The 21,000-nt window shown below is 42.9% G+C and overlaps 1 protein-coding gene across 1 annotated transcript in view; it reads left to right on the top strand.

The window, feature by feature from the left end:
* The first annotated feature begins 326 nt into the window (after nucleotides 1-326).
* Nucleotides 327-21,000, top strand: part of DECR1 (2,4-dienoyl-CoA reductase 1) — a 30,041-nt gene continuing 9,367 nt past the window's right edge. The window contains exons 1-5 of the mRNA XM_080938810.1: nucleotides 327-436; nucleotides 14,339-14,541; nucleotides 16,445-16,502; nucleotides 16,626-16,712; nucleotides 17,736-17,883. Of these exons, the coding sequence (XP_080794936.1) occupies nucleotides 368-436; nucleotides 14,339-14,541; nucleotides 16,445-16,502; nucleotides 16,626-16,712; nucleotides 17,736-17,883 (565 nt within the window). The 5' untranslated portion in view covers nucleotides 327-367. The remainder of the gene's footprint in view (nucleotides 437-14,338; nucleotides 14,542-16,444; nucleotides 16,503-16,625; nucleotides 16,713-17,735; nucleotides 17,884-21,000) is intronic.

Here is a 21,000-nt window from a genome sequence, read left to right as displayed (position 1 = left end):
AGAAGAAGCCATGCTCTAAGCACGAAATATTACTGATGGTGTGTGATGGAACTTCCCAGGGACCACGGCTGTACAACCTGGAGGAATAAACGTAACCGACTGAAAGGCATTCGGTGGACTAACTGCAGGTCGCGTTGTTTCGGGAAACTTTTGCATTACGCAGGGCCTAGTCCCGAACCCGTTTCTCTCTAGACAAAATTCTCTGTTCCCAAGGAGCCCAGAACTGCAAGGAGCCAGCGGGGAGCCGCCCCGATCTGGGCTAGACAGTCCGAGATCGCAGCCTGGCCCGGCTCCTCCCTCCGCCCCTGAACTGAAACTTCCGGGCCAGGGCGGACCCTGGCATTAAGGACTGAGTTCTGCTGCAGGAATGACGCTGCTGGGCCGTGCGTTCTCTGCTGGGGTGTCCCGCCTCCCCTGTGATCCGGGTCCTCAGAGGGTAAGGCAGCGCGACGTGGGTGAGGGCCAGGCTCGCTTCCACCGGCGAAGCTGAGTACGCAGGGGACGAGAATAGGGGCCCCGGGTGCTGGAGGCTTGAAGGGCCGGGGCCTTGGGGTGCAGGGATGTGGGAGATGCCAGACGAACCCAGAGCACAGAGTGCAAGGAGAGGGGCGAGGGGTCAAGGGTTCCAGGACTTGGGGGAGATGCAATGAGAAAGGAGAGCGCTCCAGGGGCGCAATGAGGGGAGAGGGAAAGACCCAGCTAATTTTGAGAAGCCAGAGGTCTCAGGGCACTGGGAGCTGAGAGAATGAGGGGGTTGGGGCGGAGACACGAATCTCCCAGAAAGGAACTGGCATTTGTATATAAACAGGGAATTTTACACACCCGTAGCAGGCTGGTTGAACTCTGGTCTGTCCCTAAGCAGACAGGGGTTGTGTTGGGATGTGGAAACCAGAGATCACTTTGGAAGAAAGCCAGGGACCTTTCACCTACTTTTAGCAGTGGCAAGCCCTTAGTCAAAACTAGCCTGAAGGGCAAATCTGTCAATTCGGAGGGTAGGAAAGGGAAAAGAGTAGGCTGCTAGGTTGGTGCCCTTTCTAAAGAAGCCTTCCCTGAGCATTGTTGCCCCTTTACAAGCCCCCCCCACCCCACTCCCACCCTACCCCATCCACTGTGCCTCATTTTGTGGGACATGGCAGGGATGACCTAGTTTTCTATAGTTATTTATCCAAAAAACAAAGGCACATAAAAAAGGAAATAAATGAAAAGCCAAAACTTGGGGAAGATAGTTCTCACCTTCTACAATTGGATCCTAGGGTCGAACTCTTTGGTCAGACTTAGGCTCGGGCCTTTCTCCCCCAAATAAACAAGCACGCCGTAATTAAAGTAATTTGAAAATGTCACGGTGGAATCCATGTCTGTTTCCCTCCAGTTTTTATTTGCTTCCCAACATTTACCCCACCAAGTCGACAGTGAGAATTGAACATGCAAGCGAAGAAACCAGGGGAGAAGAGGAAGAGGAAAAAGCAAAAAGCATTATTAGTTCGAGACAACCCATCCCCCTAACTCGGTTGAAAAATCTTAAGCTAAAAATCAGAATTTCCTTATCCAAGTAGGAAAGTCTATCCATCGATACTTCAAGTCAGAGGACCTTTTTTTTTCTGGAAAGGAGTCTGCTCACTGCTCAGATTGCCTTGATACCGTTTCTCTTTTAAAAGACGATGTAGCCTGGCAAAGACAAACAGACAAAACCCCCACATTCCTGAGAACTGGTCCTTTTCCAGGCCTGCAGTGCCTCTGTGACCTTAGGATTGCAGCAACAGGGCATAGCCCAGAATCCCGCTCTTCTGATACCACAGGATAGCCCAGAATCCCACTCTTCTGATACCACAGGATAGCCCAGAATCCCACTCTTCTGATACCACAGGATAGCCCAGAATCCCACTCTTCTGATACCACAGGATAGCCCAGAATCCCACTCTTCTGATACCACAGGATAGCCCAGAATCCCACTCTTCTGATACCACAGGATAGCCCAGAATCCCACTCTTCTAATACCACTGGATAGCCCAGAATCCCTCTCTTCTAATACCACAGATAGCCCAAAATCCCAATTTTCTGATACCACAGGATAGCCCGTTGCAGGAAAGAAGAAAACAATGAAAAGAATTGCAACCTGACGTTTTTGAAATTCATTTGCTTAAGGAAACTGTTAGGAGTCAGGTGTATCGGAGCACACCTTTAATTCCAGCAGTTGGGAGATAGAGTCAGGTGGATCGCTGTGAGTTGAAGGCCATCCTGGTCCACACACTGAGTTTAAGGACAGCCAGGGTTATGTCGAGAGACCCCATTTTCAAACAAAAGTTAGTTCTGAGGTAATAGCCGTGCCTGTCTCCCTGACACACGAGGGCTGGAGTCTGAACACTATGAGGAAAAGAATAACATTTGTGAATTGGGAGCTGCCGAGCAAGTTTATGTTTTTGAGAGTAAATATATTATAATAAAACCTTATATGCGAGAGAAATGTTTCAGTTGTCATAAGCACCGTCTGTGAATGCTGTTTTACACTGAACCTTGACCTAGGAAGTCCACACATTTCAATGCAGTAAACATGTAATATTCCCTCTGCTGAAAAGGACCTTGCCCTTAGTTTGCATTTCATTCTTCTGTAAAGCGTTTCGTTTAATCAGGTGTTCGTCATGAAATGTAGTTGCGGGGCTTTCTTCAGAGAGACTCCGTGGCTGGAAAGGCAAGCCCGCATTCAGCGTGGGACTATCTCAGTTACATTTCTGGAGCGTGGTTAGTAAGTTAGGATGGCACTTCGTGTGTGCAATCAATACATTTAGTGCAACCGGAGTGCGTGTGACAAAGGACTGGGGCAGAAGGCAGTGCCGCTGTGTCTTTCAGTGAGGCCCCATTTCCCTGCTGAACACAAGAGGATGTGCTCAGGTCTGTAGATTCTTGCTGGCTCGTGCTTGCCGCACGACCTTCTGTTTTTAATCTACAGTCATCACTTTATTATTTTTATGAAAGTGATTCCTGGTTAATGGTAATATAAGCAATCTAGCTAAATAAAAGGACAGAGTGGTACTTTTCTGGAAAATGAAGTTTTTCTTTATCCTATTTACGATTCTATTAGCCCTTCCGTCGTTTCGTTACGTCCGGTTAGCTTGTTGCTCGATCCTAGCACTAAGCCTGGCACAGAGTAAACGTGGAACGGGTGTATTACATGACTGCACATTACCATGTTGTGGGGTTGGAAATCTTACTACCATGGTTCACATAAAAAAATTCATATATAGTTGAGATACCAGCAGCTCCCGCAGACTGAAAACATGGTGCTTTATAATGCATAGATGAACAAAACTATCTGCAGGCGAGGCAGGAAAGGCTTGTCTAGAGGAGGTGGATCTTGTCACCTTGAGTCAGAAGTCAGATTGTAAAGCCAGCAGTTTCGACCCAGGGCAGGAGAGAGAGTTCGGTGGTCATGATTGCTTGCAGGTTTTCTGGAGGACTGAAGCTTGTTATACAACCTTATATGGCACTCATGTTGGCTCGTCAAGGTCACTTGTAACTACAGCTGCAGGGAATCTGACCCACTTCTGACCTGGGCACATGTCTTAGTCACTGTTCTGTTCTTGTGAAGAGATACCATGACCGAGGCAACTCATAGCGGAAAGCTTTTAATTGGGAGCTTGCTTACAGTTTTCATCGTGGCTGGGGGCTGGAGAGTAGCTGCCCGCTCTACATCTGGATGTGTGGGAAAACTATACTTAGCATGGGCTTTTGAAACCTCCAAGTGCACCCCCAGTGACACACTTCCTCCAACAAGGCCACATCTCCTTATCACTGTAATTTTTTTCAAATAGTTCTATTCCCTAGAGATGAGCCTCTGGAGGCAATTCTTATTCAAGCCACCACAGCACAAGCACAGCACACATTTGTACGTACGAACACACAGACACTTGCACATTGTTTGAGATGTCTAAAAAAGATCATTTCAACCTGAAGAATAAAGCCCATCAACAAGCGAAGGCCATTGCCTCTTTCTGAAAGTTCGTGTGGTTTGGTGTGTGGAGTTTGTGTCTCAGGACATGGATGAAAACACCCAAGGTTCCTCATCTCAGTCTAAGGACATTGGAGAGCGTGGGGATGATGGTGGAGGGGTGGTATCGCTTTCTTCTAATCTGAAGAAGATAACCCCTAAGTATCACCATTTTATTTTGATCTATTCATTTGAAAATATTTATTTTGATTTCACGTGTATGAATGTTTTGTCCTCACACGAGTTTGTGTCCCAGGTGCATTCCTGATGTCCCCAGGGGGTCAGAGGAGGCCATCAGTTTCCCTAGAACTGGAATTCTAGATGTTTTCAGTCACCGTTCAGGTGCTGGGAACTAAACCGAGGTCCTCAAGAAGAGCAATATGGTCATTTTACCGCTGAACCATCTTCTCAGCCCCCATTTGGGGAATGGCTTTTGCTTTGTAGCCCAAGGTAGCCTCAGAATCTTGGTAATTCTCCTTGCCTCAGACTCAAGTGCTGGGATTAAGGTCATGTGTGTCTCCCAGCTTTAAGTATCTCTGTTTTTAGGTTAAGGTTTGTTCTAAGATCCAGCTGTGCCCTACTAATTGCACTTTCTGATCAAACCATACTCACCACCCCAGAATGGTGTTCCGGTGTTGCCCAGTGGGGACAGCTCCCTCCCAAGAGCAGATAGGTCTTCGAAGTTTCTGTCCAGTGATTATCTTCAGAGTTTTCCGGATAGATCAAGCAGTTCTATGGGAAATTGTGCCCAAGAGCAGAAAGAGCTGGAGAAGTGTAAATGAATGGTTAAGATGGGAGTTGGGGGGAAGGAAGGTCAGGCTGCTCTGAGGGATGCCATTAGCATTTTATCAGATAGCCCCACTGCACTTGCCATAGGGCACCCTGGGAGCAGCTGTGTCCTTCTACCTGTAATAATGTCCTGCCTCCCTTCTATGCTATCCTATAACATGCAGCAAGGCTTAATGTACTGTATATTTCACTTCATTTATCTCTTTCCCCCACATCTGATGTCACCAAGGATAGAATAGTATATTGTTTTGTCTGTCTATTGCTTTATCATTGCCTACAATAGTGCTTGGGGCATAGTAGATGCTCAATAAAAACCTGATAAAACTAAGTAAATGGGTGAACTTTACCCTAAAGCTCGTTTTCTGTCTAATAATTTCCCACATAAGCAAATTCTCAAATTCAACCAATCCTTTTTATAAGAGCAGTGGCTCTGATGTTTGGTTCAACAGTGTGAGTCATGTTTCACTTGGCTTATGTAATAGGGAGTCAGTAAAAGATGTCTCCAAGGCAGACAGGAATGAAGACTCCAGTGGAGTTCCTCAGACTGTTTCCTCATTTAAGGCTGATTTCATCTTCTTTTATTGTGCAGTGTTGGGAAGCATCTTAATGTGAAGACCGATAGGGACTGTAATAATGGTAGGAAGTGCACCCCAAAGCACAGCATAATGACTTTTTCAAAAAAGGTGGTCCATTGCTATGGGATGTGCCATGACTCAGAAATGTAATTTCTGCCTTGCTCCTGGCAACTGCATGATTCAGCCTAGCCTTTGGAGCTTGGAGTCCAGCAAGTGCGTTTTCTTTTACATTCAGACTGGTTGCTGTGGCAACAAGGTCTGAGCTCCTCAGAAACTCAGCATCCCAGCCTTCTGTGCAGTACGCTGTTGTAGGAGTGGGTAGGCATGCTCAGGTGGTGTGCATGGTTACCGAGATGTGCTTACAGTGGCCTGTGAGGAGCCAAAGGTAACAGAGTTTGGACAGTTTAGTTCGTTTAAGCTTGTAGGGTCATAGTTGGCCGTTTGGGATGCTGGACAGGTCTTCCTTTCTAAGACCCAAGCTTTCTACATGAGAATGGGGAGAAAAGCCATTCCTGTGTTACCACATGCCTCCTGCTAAGAACCATAGGTGCTTTGCTGAGAAGGCAGTGTCTGGACACAAAGATCTCATGGCTGGCACTGATAAGCACGTTCTGGCAAATGGACAAAAATTGCAAGTCGCTGTGGAAGGCTTAGCGGGCAGGCAATCCTGTGAGTGCTCTGAGCGTGAGAGATAAAGGAGACTCGTAAAAGATGCGCATTTTCAAACACATACTTTGCGATACAACGGCTAGCCAGTTTTTGCCAAACATATGTTATATGACAGTTAGAGAGTAGTCTGCACAAAATGCCCACTTTGGTATGAGTCTGAGTCAGAGTAAATTTGATCTAAATATAGTCACCTGACACAAATCAACAGCCCCCTCATCTCCCTGAAAGAGCCGAGGAAGGAGTTGATTGTCTATAATGGAACTCCAGCCGGATGTTAAATGTCCTTATGAACTGTTCATGTGCATTTCTGGAGTGTTGTCTCCACCTCAGACCTTCCTGAATTGCGAGCCCGTTCACACGTTTCGCTCTTCTGTTGGCTATTTCGAGTGAAATATAACCTAATGAAAATGTCGAATACCCGAGCAGTGTTACGCTGTGCCGATCTTGTAAGAACTCTTCTGACTAGTTTCCTGTAGATTGTTCCAGAAGCTTTTGCGTTTGTGTCAACACAAGTAGGAAGACAGCCTTTTCTAAAAGGCACACAGATCACACACCACTTTCTTTGCATCTTTCTCTTAACAAACAATACATCGTTTTGTTGATATTAAACATACAGCGTTGAGCAGTTGGACAAACTAGTGATGTTTACCTTCAGCACGTGAGCTCTGTGCTTCTAATGGGTCCATGCTGTATGAATAGCTGCCCGTATTTCAAGCCTGCCGCAGTTCCGTATTAATTTTAGGATGCTCTCGTCAACGTTTGTAAAGAGCTAGGATAGGATTTTGATAAGGATATCATTTGTTTTTAGTGCTGATAATAGAACTGAGGGCTTGTGCATTCGAGGCAAATGGTTTCCCACTGAGCTCACCTTAATGCATGTCTTTGAACAAAATGTCCGCTGTCCACGGTCACTTAGTGAGTGGATACAGTTTTTGAATGTGGAGGAACTAGAGCAAAGGATATTATATGTAACATTTTGCTCAGTGTTGCCAAATTGAGCCCCAGAGAAGTAGGCAGCAAGTGGGAGGGGGGAATGTTGCTAATTTGCCTGGTTTTGACCTTGACTCTGCTAAATTGATAAAGAGTAGCTCAGGCTGGAGAGAAAAAAAAAAGAGCAAAGGTTAGCAGGTGAAAAGTTCTTGGCAGGCGTTAGGAATGCGGCAGTGTTAGTACCTGCAAAGTTTCTTGTTGGAACTGGTATGAAGTTGTAGAAGAGCAAAGAGGCCACACTAGATGGGTGGTGGCTTTCAAGACCCGAGTACAATTCCCAGAACCCATATAAAGCTGGGTCAGGTAGTACACATTTCCAACCCTAGTGCTTGGGAGCCAGAGGTGAGAGAGCTCCTGTGGTGTGCTGGCCAGCCTGCCTAGCTAGCCTAATCAGCAAAAAAGCATGGTGGACAATTACGGAGGATGATACCCAAGGTTTATCTCGCGCATGCGCCCTCTCCCTCTCCTCCTTTCTCCTCTCCACCTCTTTCTCTCTCCCGCTTCTCCCCTGCTTCTTCCTCTCCAGTTCTCTCTCTCTCTCTCTCTCTCTCTCTCTCTCTCTCTCTCACACACACACACACACACACACACACACACACAAACGGAGAGAGACAGACAGACAGACAGAAGCAGAGAAACAAAATGACTGGCAGACACGAAGAGACAGAGAGGCTTTGTCTTTCATTCTGGATGTATCCTTGTTTTGGAAGTAGGCATTTTGATTGTGGAGACCTGATCAACAGCCATGACACTGGTGGTTAAACAGCCGAGCCAATAGTTTTTAAATATTGATCTGTTCAGCCTCGCGACTTCCTGTGAAAAATCTATGGCTTAATGAATTTTGAAACTTAGCTTTATGTTGTAAAGAAACCTAGCATGTTTAAATACTATTTTAAAAAGATATTTATTCTATATGGAAATGCCAGAAGTTTACTTGTGGTACAAAGAAAACCAAAACAACACAAGCAATGTCCTCTACAAAAACCCCACACTTGTCCCACCAGTCTTTTGTACTGATGCTCAGGCTTTTGTTTAGACAAGGGTTCTTCACTCAAATGCCTCGGTCACTAAAAGTCCCTTAAATGGAAGGACATACAGTCTGTATGCTCAGAGACTGGGCAGGCAGCAAAACTTACCTCAGGCAGGCATGGGCTCAATCTCTCATGAAAAGGACAAAGCCAATATTCTTGCAGACTTTCCATTTTGAAGATGCGTGTGATTGATCACTCCTAGTGTACACGCTGGATATGAAGTAGGAGGCTGATGTGTAAGGGGGCGGAAGTGGGTGAGAGCCAATTTTCCTAAGGCAGATTTAGATAGAGCTCAACACGTAATCAGTTGGCATTTCCAAACTAGGAAGATTTTAGAAAGTTTGGTTTTTTCTTTTTGTTTTTTAAGTTCAGGACATGAAATAAATCAATGCTGGTAGAAAGGAATTATTTCCAATTAAAAGAAGCAAAAAGCCCAATTCACTTCTACACAAGCCATATGTAGAAAAACCACAGTGAGATTTGAAGGCCATTCAGGGCCCATTGACGTTGCATCGCTTTTCCTGATGAGGAAGGGGCCAGGCGCAGTTCTGGGTTATTCAGGATATTGCCTTGTGGAAAGAGGCTTGGTGACATCCTGGTCTTGTCATTTCTAGTCATGGTCTTAATAGACAACTTGTGAAGAGGCTAAGAGATGGCAGAATTCCTGCTCACACATGCACCATCCGCTGTCAGAGGATGGTATCAATTAAAATAGCAAGTCGCTGTTTTCCCTTTCATTGGCAGGAAAGGAATTCATACAGTTATTATCAATGAGATTACATGGACTTACTGAGACATGTAATGATGTTTCATTAACACACTAGGGGTTTCTATTATCAAATATAACATTTTTACCTTTGTATGCTTCCTCAGCCAGTTAGAAGGCTGATAAAACACTTTAAAATATATGTAAATGTTCTTATTTAAATGCTTAATTATCTTTCACAAAGCTTCAAATTCCTGCACAGATTAACCACAAATAAATAAAAGTTCATGGCAGAGCCTTTGGAACATTGAAGCATTTCCCTGCCCCCCATTATTCCCAGAGAGTGACAACTTTATCAGCCCTCTTGAATACATTTCCTGATTCATCATCTTAATGGAGTCATGATGGAGGTGGGTGGAAGTCTTAAGCAAATCTGCCAGTTATGAAAGAAAAAGATGATTGTAGGTTGATTGTGTTATTGTTTGGTGGCAAAAAAAAGATACAGAGAGAGAGAGAAAAAAAGCTAAAGTAGTGTCAATGTGATGATGGAATTATCATGAAGATGACACATAAACCCAATTTGTAAAACTTGACCTTTGGTGACAATTTCTCCTGGTTATTAAATAAGATTGTACCAAGTAGATTTTGAAAATACCTCAAACTAATATAAGAGAAAAAAAATGCATGAACCCCATCACTTAGAGATCATAACCAAGTAGAGGAGAGACTCTGAAGCCAGACACATCTTGGATTTGAGTCAAGTCTTCACTTCATCTTATTATTTATTGCAAATTTGTTATTTTAAAAATGTTATTTATGGATCTGTGTGAGTGTATGCCATATGATAAGGGGGGCTCCTTTCATGAAGGTGTCAGGTTGCCTGGAGCTATACCATACAGGTAGCTATGTCTGAGTGATGGAATCTCTCCAGCTCCCTTACTATCTTAAAAAGTAGAATTTCAGTTCCCTAGTGTGCAAATGAATATGATGACAGAATTTGAAAGATAACTTTTATCTACAGGCAGCATAGTCAGGCACCACATAGCTCACTACTTTTATTTTCTTCTTGTCTTTGTCCTGTCTGTCTGTTTGTTTTTCTCTCCATATATCTCTATCTATCTATCTATCTATCTATCTATCTATCTATCTATCTATCTATCACCTATCTATCTATCTAGACCAGGTAGGACCCTGAACTTTTTGTCCCCACACCTGTATGTCTGTGGTACTGTGATTACAGGTGTGCCTGACCAAACCAACTTCTCTGTACAGTGCTGGCCATTGAATCCAGGCTTTTCTGCTTTCTGTGCAGTACCGACAACTGAGCTACGTGCCCACCCCAAAACACTGAAGTCTATGTGTGTGTGTGTAATTTCTTGTATAAATTCAGTTGGATAGCACCCCCCATTTCTTTTTAAAGTCTTCTTCACTCACAATCCTGATAATTTCTTTGGGAGTAATTTGTGTATACCATGGATCATCTGATGACAGCTATGTAGTATACAGAAAAACTCTAGCAGGTAATGACAGATCTAGAATTTTGGTCTTGCAGCCATGACCTCTCTTTTAGGGGAAATGTCATATCCTTCCCTGGTGTATTAATGAAGCTTGAGAAGAACTTAGATGTAAGCCAGAGGTAGTATTTCAGAACTGGGCTCCAGAGTTTGCCAGCTTATGTCAGAATTTGATCCTGCAACTGGGTGAATGTTCACAACATCTCTGAGCCTCTGCTATGCAAAGAGGTAAAGGTAATAACTCGCACACGGCTGTGGTGATCACATGGTTCGGTATATAATCTTAGCCCATGGTAACTGATAAATGAGTGTTGGTTTTTACTGTGTTTTGTTCCACACTTGACATTTGCTTTCATAATTAAAATGTTTGAGAATAGCAGTAATTTTCACGGGTAATTACTTCTTAAGCCATAAATATAAAAACGTGCAAAAGAAGTATGCTTAAGTTAATTTGGATTATTTACCCTTCAGATTATAGCAAGAATATTTCACCTGCTCTAATATTTTTTTGGTCTTAAAAAGGGCACTTGATAAACTCTATAAAGAGTGTAAAAATAATAGTTCTCTTAGGGTTTTTACTGCTGTGAAGACACACTGTCACCACATAGCTCATAAAGGAGAACATGTAATTGGGGCTGGATTATTATTCAGATGCATAACTCATTGCTGTCATGGTGGGAAGCGCGGTGGCAGATGGGGAGACATGGTGCTGCAGAGACAGCAGAGTTCTACCCATGGTTCTACAGGAAGCAGGAAGAGACAATGAGATACTGCACCTCAAAGCCTCAGTGCCATACTTCCCCTGGTGAGGCCACACCCACTTCAGCAAGAACACACCTCCTAACAGTGCCAGTCCCGGTCAGCCTCTTGGGTTCATTCAAACCACCACGATTGTCTTCAGTAATTCAGTAACTCAAACACAAAATGAGGTTATCATCTAAATTACTCTTTTGTTAATAGGTTTTGTTAGGTGGCCCCGGGTTGGCCTTGAACTTGTGATCCTTGTGCTTCAGCCTCTGGATGGCTGTGGTCACGAGGTGTGTGCCACTCACCTGGCTCAAATACACTAATCCCACCCCCAACCCTCCCAAACAGGGTTTCTCTGTGTACCCTTAGCTGCTCTAAAGCTAACTTTGTAGACCAGACCGGCGTTGAACTCAGAGACCTGCCTGCCTCTGCCTCCCAAGTGAATTCTGGAGTTAAAGCCGTGCACCGCCGCTACCTGGATCTAATATTAGTTTTAACGACGAAAACCAAAAAGTCTTTATGTTTTGATGCGAGTTGGGAGCTGAGAAAAGTGGTATAATCCATGTCGGCCTCAAACTTGCCATGTGTCTGAGGATGACTTAGCACGCATAACCCTGCTTCGGGTGCGCTGTCCCACCTGTTTTATATTACATCATCATCGCTGCCATTAACGTCGTCGTCATCATCACTATTCATATTATTTCATGTTTTTTTTTTTTTTTTTAATTTTACTGTAAAATCTTTATTTTGCATTTGTTGACATAGATAAGATACATGAGGAAAGCCACTGTTCATGAATCCTGATTGGTAAAAACATGTAGATATGACACAACACAGGCATTTCTTATTTTCATGCCTAAAATTTTTATAATATTCTAGATCAGGGTTAGGCATGTTTCACATTTCATGTTCTGAGTTAGATTTGTTGCCCTGACCAGTCAGTAGTAGCTTGTTAAATAAATTCTTGTTGTTTGCATTGACCCGGTGTTTGAGTAGTGTCGAATCTTAATAGACCCTATAACACAAAGGCCTAACCACATTGCTTATATTCAGAGAATCTCTCCAGTATGTATTATTTCACAATGAGGAATCTATACAAATGTGCAAAAGCCTCAACATATTAAATGCATTCAAAGTTTCTCTCTAATATGGATTCATTTATGACTCTAAAGATGACAATGACATACAAAGGCTTTACCACACTAGTTACATAGGGTTTCTCTCTGGTACATATTCTTTTATGTTCTAGGAGATGACTCTGACTTTAAAAAAGCTTTACTACATTGATTAATTTCTAGGGTTTCTTTCCACTATGTGTTCTTTTAGGTATGAAGAGATGATTCTGACTTTAAAAGGCTTTATTGCATTGATTACATTCATAGTGTTTCTCTCCAGTGTGTATTTTTTTATGTATTTATTATTGTGACAGTAAAAGTCTTTATTACATTGATTACAATTGTAAGGTTTCTTGCCAGTATATCTTTTTTTTTTTTTTTTATGGTTTTAGGCACTATTATGCTCTGCAAAGGCGCTACCACATTGGTTACATTCTTAGGGTTTCTTTGTAGTATGTATTTTTTCATGACTTTTAAGTAGACCATATGTTCTAAAGACGTTCTCACACTGATTTCATTCATAGGTTTTCTCTCCTGTGTGAGTTCTTTTATGATATCGGAGACCAGCACGACATACAAAGGATTTACCACATTGGTTACATTCATAGGGTTTCTCACCAGTGTGAGTTCTTTGGTGTATTTTAAGAGTATAATGACGTGTAAAGGCTTTACCACATTGATGACATTCATAGGGTTTCTCACCAGTATGTATTCTTTTATGCCTTTGAAGATGATTTTGTCTTAAAAAGGATTTATTACATTCCTTACATTCATAAGGCTTCTCTCCAGTGTGTATTTTTTGATGCATTCGGAGAGCCTTCTTACCTGCAAAGGCTTTATTACATTCCTTGCATTCATACGGTTTCTCTCCAGTGTGTGTTCTTTGGTGTATCTGGAGATCCATAAGACGTGCATAGACTTTTCCACATTCGTTACATTCAAAGGTTTTCTTTTTAGTATGGGTTCTTCTATGTTGTACAAGAGAACTCAGTCTTTCAAAGTGTTTACCACATTGGTTACATTCATAAAAATTCTCTTCAGTATTTATTCTTTTATTCATTTGAAGATTGTGACATGCAAAGGCGTGACTATACTGCTTAAATTCATAAGGTTTCTCTCTAGTATGTGTTCTTTCATGTATTCTGAGACCACAATGATATGAAAAGGATTTACTACATTGGTTGCATTCATAGGGTTTCTCTCTGGTATCTATTCCATTATGTACTTGGAGATGACTCTGATAGGCAAAGTCTTTACCACACTGGTTACATTCACAGGATTTCTCTCCACTATGATTTCTTTCATGCCTTCCATGTCTTCTAGAACCTTGAAAATATTCCTCAATATTGTCATCTTCCCAATTGTAGCCTATAGCAGTGAGATTCCTGTAGGTCTCCAGCATCACATCTCTGTAGAGACTCTTCTGTGAAGGATCCAGTAAAGCCCATTCTCCATGTGTGAAGTTCACACACACATCATCATAGGTCACTGCACTCTAGCAACAGTCAAACTCTTGAAGGCCCATTTCCTGCTGGCTCTGTTCCAGGTAGGACTTGGCACATACATCTAATCCCACCACTCATGTTGAGACTTCGGAGCTAGCCAGACTGCACCTCACAGCACCCAGCAGCAGGAATCCGACCTTAGCATGCCAAACCACTCAATGGGTTTTTTTTTTTTTTTTTTTGAGACAGGGTTTCTCTGTGCAGCCCTGGCTGACCTCGAACTCTTGCCTCTGCCTCCTGCGGAGAAACGGGTTTAGAGGTGTACGCCACCATTTCCCCACAAGCGTTATACAAGCATAAGACCCGTCAGTGCCAATGCCGCCATTTAGACCAGCGCACCGTGCGCCGGGCGCCGCTTTCGTGTGTTACTACTGTAGTGATTTTACTTACTACAACGTGTGAACTCCTTACATGTCTCCCGGAGATCCTTTTACTGGTCCAGTTTTTTATGGATGAAGAAACTAAGGCACAAGGAAGTTTAAAGAACTTAACACTTATGCGACTATGGAGTGATCTTTTGCCTATGTTGTCTAAGCTGTGGAGCCCGTGCTTTTTAAACCACCTCATTTTACCACTTATTCACTTAAATCATTTAACCACTCAGAGAGAAACCTTAAATGCAGCAATGGTGGGTCCTTAGAAGATCTCTTCTCTTCTCTAAATATGCAGGAGTACATTACATGTCTTACCTCATTTTTTCTTCTTTTCTTTTTAGTTCTTCAGCTTTGGAACGAAAACACTGTATCAAAGCAAAGATGCTCCACATTCTAAATTCTTCCCGCCCCTTTTAAAGCCGATGCTACCTCCCGATAGTTTTCAAGGGAAGGTGGCTTTCATTACTGGAGGAGGTACTGGCCTTGGCAAGGCAATGACAACTTTTCTTTCCAGCCTGGGTGCCCAGTGTGTGATAGCCAGCAGGTAAGAGTCACTTGAGAGTCTCTGAAGAAACTACCTGTGTCACAGTGTTAGAAACAGGCCCATGTATTCAAAATGTTCTGTAGGTAGATTAAATAAATCTCCTTGGGAGAATTCAATTGCAGTTTGACTTGTAAAAATAGTAGGAGACTAATGGTGTTTGTGTTTTCTCTTTTTTAAAAAGATTTATTTATTTTACATATTTAAGTACACTGTCATTGTTTTCAGACACACCAGAAGAGGGCATCAGATCCCATTACAGATGGTTATGAGTCACCATGTAGTTGCTGGGAATTGAACTCAGGTCCTCTGGAATAGCAGTCAGTGCTCTTAACCACTGAGCCATCTCTCCAGCCAGGTGTTTGCGTTTTCATTTTCTGGATATGAAGGTGGAGTTTAAACGGACTCCATTGAAATGGTTTTGATTTCTGTTGGAGTTCTTATCCTTCTTATCAATCCAATCGACAATTAACCTCATAACAGAACAGTGGATGATGCAACCCTATGGTTGTTTTACAGTGGACAAGAATTACAAATGCATATTGTGATGGATATAAAGCCATACCAGCAGAAGTTCTTATGTAGGCATATCCTGGTACCAACTATGAAACCTGAATCTTAAGAACCTTGTTAAAATTTTTGCCCAAGTAGTCACCTTAGTGACAGTAGTCTGTCATTCACAAGTGCAAATTGGACAGAATGTTGATTATGTTCTTAACGTTGTAATACATAAAAAAATTTAAATGTTATTTTCACTTTAGTGCTGTATAGTTGGCATTCATGGTTTGTTTTGTTTTCTTTCAAGGATGTAAGTTACATAGTTATCCAAACTCATAAATATAATCTGAAACCCATGTGTATTATAACAGGAATACATTTCTTTGGTTGAAGAAGAAATATGATGACTCTAATCAAGGAAATAATTTAAATCGATAAGTAAGTCAGGTGTAGTTGCACACACTTGTAACCCTAGCACATGGGAGATAGAGGCAGGAGGATGAAGGATTCAAGGTCACACTGTTTAATAATAGAGAGTTGACAGCATTGATTACATACGTTCCTGTTTCTAAGACAAAACTTTCCTAAATTATTTGATATGTAGATAATGCTGTAGGAAAGTGATTAATTTCATGAATTAATTTCAGATATTTAAAAGTAACCTTTATTTGCCTGATGTAATTGTTGTCTTGGAGGCTTACTGCTGAATGAATGAGTTCACCCTTTTTGAACTCTGGCTGGTTGGTTCGACTCAGCTGTTCTGGCTCAAACTCCTCTCCAAGCTGACTGATTCAATCTGACTTCTCTCTGTTTCTCACTGAATTGCTCTGCTTGGCCACAAATTAACTCTAGCAATCTGTATAATCTTCTGGCTCCTTCTCTCTCTCTGGCTCATTCTATCTTCACCTATGTCTAGCTTGCTCTCTCTGCAATCTGTCTCTGTAAAACTGTCCCAGGAAAGCCTGCTTCCTCTCCCTCTTTCTCTGCTGCTCTCTTAAGTCCCTTCTCTTTCCTGAGCTATTCTTGTAAGAGTTGGGTATATCCCATCCTGTCAAATCTTTCTCTGATTCCTCACTTTGTCTGTCCCTCAATTAGACACCATCATTTGGTAAATTAAAGGTATGTACTGAGGGTGTGTCTGTATTCCTGCCAGATTATAATACTATAACCCACAGCAGCCATGTTGCTGGATTAAAATTCTTCTACACTGATATATTTCAACTTAACTTTTAAAAAGATAAAATTAATCAACTTGATTTTTATGAAAGGATAAAGTTCATACTTCCACAGAAACTTTTTTTTTTTAAACTGTTGGTTGTCTGTGTTCTTTAGCTTAGAGAACAAAAAAGAACAATGTAAAATAAAAGCATTTTAGGACTCATGTGAAGTTCCCTGTGCTTATTTCTAGGAATATTGATGTTCTGAAAGCTACTGCAGAGGAGATTACTTCTAAAACTGGAAATAAGGTATATTTAGCAGCAGCCCTTTAAATCTGATGTGGGGATTGTAACGTCTTTATATAGTTTATTTGTGGTTTGGGTTTAGGAGGCCTGGAAATGGCTGAGTTCTTTCCTTTCATTATTTTGCAGGTTCATGCGATTCGCTGTGATGTCCGTGATCCGGATATGGTACACAACACGGTGCTGGAGCTGATCAAAGTTGCAGGCCATCCTGATGTAAGTGCAACAGGGCCGAAGCCTTTCAAAACACAGGGTTTTGATTCTGCGAACATCACAGGATGCACAGAGGGAAGGAGCTGCTGAAATGAGCAACAGCCCGGGTGGGAAAAAGCTGGCTCTGTTTAAAGCAGAGAAAAAATCAGATGGATTTCTATGCTGTTACCATACTGGTATACTTAAAGAACACGTTTATAGTCACAGACCAAACTTGATTATACTCTATATAATGAGACGCTACAATAGCAAGAGGAGTCACCCAAGAGCACAGTAGCTGGTTTCAGTGATTGGTTGGGTTAGCTTTTCTTGATAACTGTCAGTGTCTCTCAGTGGAAGAGAATGGCACAAACCAGGGAAACTGTCAGAAATGTCACACTTGTGCTTCCTGGATCTGAGCAGTGATGAGAACTTTACTTTGCTCCTTTGTGAGAGAAAACCTACTTCTTCTAATAGTCTCAAAGAGAACACTTTTCTCTGTTAAAAGCCATTTCAGGGAGACCCCTCACACTGAAGCTGCTGCAGACCCCAGCAGATCCTTCCCTGGGAGTGAGGGACCAGGCTGCCAGTGAAGAAGTTCATTACTTAAACAAAAGCACAGCATATCTTAAAAGGCAATTGTATTTTGATGGCTTGTGTCTGTGGGTGGAGGGTGACAGGGATTGCTTCTCCATGTACCCCAGGCTGGCTTTTAATTCCCAGTCCTCTTGTCTCTGCCTTTCAAATGCTGGGGTTACAGGGATGCACCAAACAGCACAGCTGTCTCAAAGGCATCTTGTGGGTATTCAGAGTAAAGGGTAGTTACATGGTAAGTAAGCTTACCTACCTTTGCCGTCTCTGTAGCCTACACTAATTTAAAGGCAGAGCTGGGAATTCTGAGACCGGGACACAATACAGGCCATTTTTACAGACTCCAGAAACACACAAGTCACAGGAGTCTAGTGGCCTTGCTTCCTGTCTGACTGGGCGGTGGTGGGGGTGGAGCATTCAGATGTGCCTGCAAATACCCAGCCTCTTGTATTTCAGGTGGTGATAAACAATGCAGCGGGGAACTTCATTTCTCCCAGCGAGAGACTGTCTCCCAATGGCTGGAAGACCATAACCGACATAGTGCTCAATGGCACAGCCTATGTGACGCTAGACATTGGAAAGCAGCTAATTAAGGCACAGAAAGGTATTCCTGTTCATCCCTCTCGTGGTTAGCGGGCTCTTGCTCAGCTGAGTCAGTGCTAAGCCCTGGCATACTTCAAGATGCAAATGAGATAGCCTGAACTCATGTATCTCAGCATGAACAGCCACGTTTCTTTTCAGAGGCTGTGGCTGATGACTTAGTAAACATGTTTCAAGGGCATTTGGAAACTCCAAGATGGAAATGACTCCTTCTTCCTGTGGCTGACTCACTAATCATTACTATCCTTGATTTTAACACAGACTCTTATTTTTGCCTGGTAGAGGAGAAGGACAGATGTGCTTAGAGAATAATAAAGGCTTCCATGTGGATAGAGAAGAGCAGAGGAAGTAGGAAATGACTGTGGGGAGGTGCCTTGTCACATGACTGGGAAAGTCCCCAGCACCAACATAGGAAGTTAGAGGCCATTGAAGTTACTGTGTGAAGAATGACGAGTGGCTATAAAATGTCACTGACCACAGTGATGCTGGGAAGTTCGGTGGTTTTCTTTTGGGCATATGGAAAGATGGTGCGGGTGGGAAGGCAGGAGTGGTTTCCAAGCTAACAGCAGCAGAACTTAGGAGAGGAAGGTCTTTGGCTGGGATGAATAGTTTTTTTGAAGGTGACATCTTTGAGATTGCAAACACATGAGAGATCAAGAGCACCACAAGACTAGATTTGAATGGACGTTACTAGAACATTTTTGTCATGACGGAACCAATTTCTTTATTAAGATTTATGTCTATGTAAGTGGAAAATGTGTAATGCCTTAAATATGCTTAACACATATACAGAGAAAGAGATAGATAGATAGATAGATTGATAGATAGATAGATAGATGATAGATAGATAGATAGATAGATAGATAGATAGATAGATAGATAGATAGAATGTTTTGGTAACTCTCCAACCTCAGTAAACCTGTATAAAGAATACACAACTTAATTATAATATTTATAAGCTACACACCTAGATTGGGCAGATTTACCATACTACACTCCTCCCCAGCTATGAGATCCATTGCTACTTGCAGCTTCTCCAGACCACTTGGTTCTGTTCCATCTTCTTTCCTCTCTCTCCCTCTAAAACCTCCAGCCCCACCTTTCCCTTCCACTGCCTAGTCACAGGCTGTAGCCCTTATTTGATCAATTAAAATAAAATGCGGAGAGGGTTCACAAGAAATCAGTTGAGGATTTGATCAACACTCCTCATGTTGGGATTCTCTCTCTCTCTCTCTCTCTCTCTGTCTCTCTGTCTCTCTGTCTCTCTGTCTCTCTCTCTCTCTCTCTCTCTCTCTCTCTCTCTCTCTCTCTCTCTCTCTCTCTCTCTTCCTCTACTACCCTCTTAACTCTCCCATGACCTGAATAAACTCTATTCTGTACTATAGGTCGTGTGTGGCTGGTCCCTCAGGGGGAAGGGATTCCCAACATGCCCCCCCCCCAGAGGCATCTCCCTTGCCCCCATGCCTTGCTCACCTCCATGGACCACATGTCCCCCACTTTTTTTGTCCTTCCCCTAATACCTTGTCCAGACAGAGGAAGCAGAATTAGCATCAAAATACAAACACCACCAGGGCAATTCACTAGGAGAAGAGAGGGGTGAGGGAGGGGGTGCTAGAGTTAGGTAGAGTGCTTTGTTTACTAGATTCTTGCTGTTGACTTTATGTGACAGACCTGTGCTATGTGCCCTCTGGGGCAAAGGTGTACAAGATTATGCCTCTCCGTAATTTGGGGTAGGGCCTGAAGCTTAGGGCACTTTCTCAGAGTAGGTAGAACACACCAGACAAGGCCAAGGACTCTCAGTGGCTGGGGTAGGGTATGGAGGATGTTATATCTGTTCAGAAACTTGTCCGTGAGGGGCAGCTTCCTCTCCACAGTGTGGATAATTCATAAACCGGATTGAGGAGGGATGATCAAAGAAGTGTAAGGTGAAAAGCATCATAGAAAGGCACGGCTTTGCAAAAGATGGGGACATCCTTTCCCTAGCCCTGAGCATAATCCTCATAACCCATGTCCACTATAAACATGGCAGATGTGATTTGAACCTGGACATGCATGTGTGTGTGTTTTCCCCTCTCTCTATGATCCTGCCTTTATTTCTTTCTCTGCCTTTTCTCCTTTTGTGGGCTCTTCATTTTTGGCTCTCTGTTTCAGTCTCAATGATACTTTCTCTGCTTCATTCTCTCTTATTTCTATTTTTCTCATCCTTAGGATCCTTAGTTTTCTGACTCACTTCTCATTGTCTTTCATTTTAACACAGACTTCAGTCTATTTTTACCCCTCACACTGGATTAAAATTCTATGGACTTCATTATAAATGTATAAGGTTAAGACTCTTACAGACCGAGGCCCATTTCTGTTCTTCCGAGTTTCCTGACCATTGAGGCTGTGACCTGACATTCTGGGTCCTGGGTTGAGGATGCTGTGTTTTGTGTGTCTAAGCTGGTACTGCATTAGCAGTTGAGTGTCTCAAGTGCTTGTGATCTCTCAAGCATGCTGGTGTGGTTAAGCCTGGATGTTGGTTTAGGGCATGCATGTAATCCTTCACCAAAAATATGTAGGAAGTCTAACACCTAGGAGGTCAATCTAGGAATGCCATGGGCTAGATGCCCATCGAAGATGAGGGCACCAGCTTCAAGTGCATTCTTGCTGCTTACAGGGTAGTGATCAGCACAGCAAGGGGTCGAGGGCAGAGTAGCTACAGTCAGAGGCACAGCTGTGGGGATACAAAGTTAGCAGCTACGATTAACTGAAAGAGAAACGTGCCTGGCATTCCTTGTTCCTGTTCTTTTCTGGGGCCACCGAACCTCCACACCCCTTGACTTTGACACAAGGACGTTTTGCAGACAAACTGATTTTAGAGATCTGAAAGGCCAAGTGTGACATGTGGATGGAGCTGTGAGGATGGCTGTCAGAAGCATGCCTCTGTGTGTATTGTCATAGCACTCTCCGGTACCCTCCTCAGCCCATGCTCACGGGGCTGAGCCGTGTGTTGTTTCTGTTCTCAGATACGGCTGACCGGAAGAACCTTAACTATATGGAGGAAAGGAAGATCTTACAGACGTGTGCTTTGACATGCTTTCTTTGTGGTCCTTCAAGTTTAAACTGCTTTCTCCCTTCTTCC

Source organism: Micromys minutus (assembly GCF_963924665.1).
Source record: "Micromys minutus genome assembly, chromosome: 26".
NCBI lineage: Eukaryota > Metazoa > Chordata > Mammalia > Rodentia > Muridae > Micromys > Micromys minutus.
This window is presented reverse-complemented; position numbering and strand designations above follow the sequence as displayed.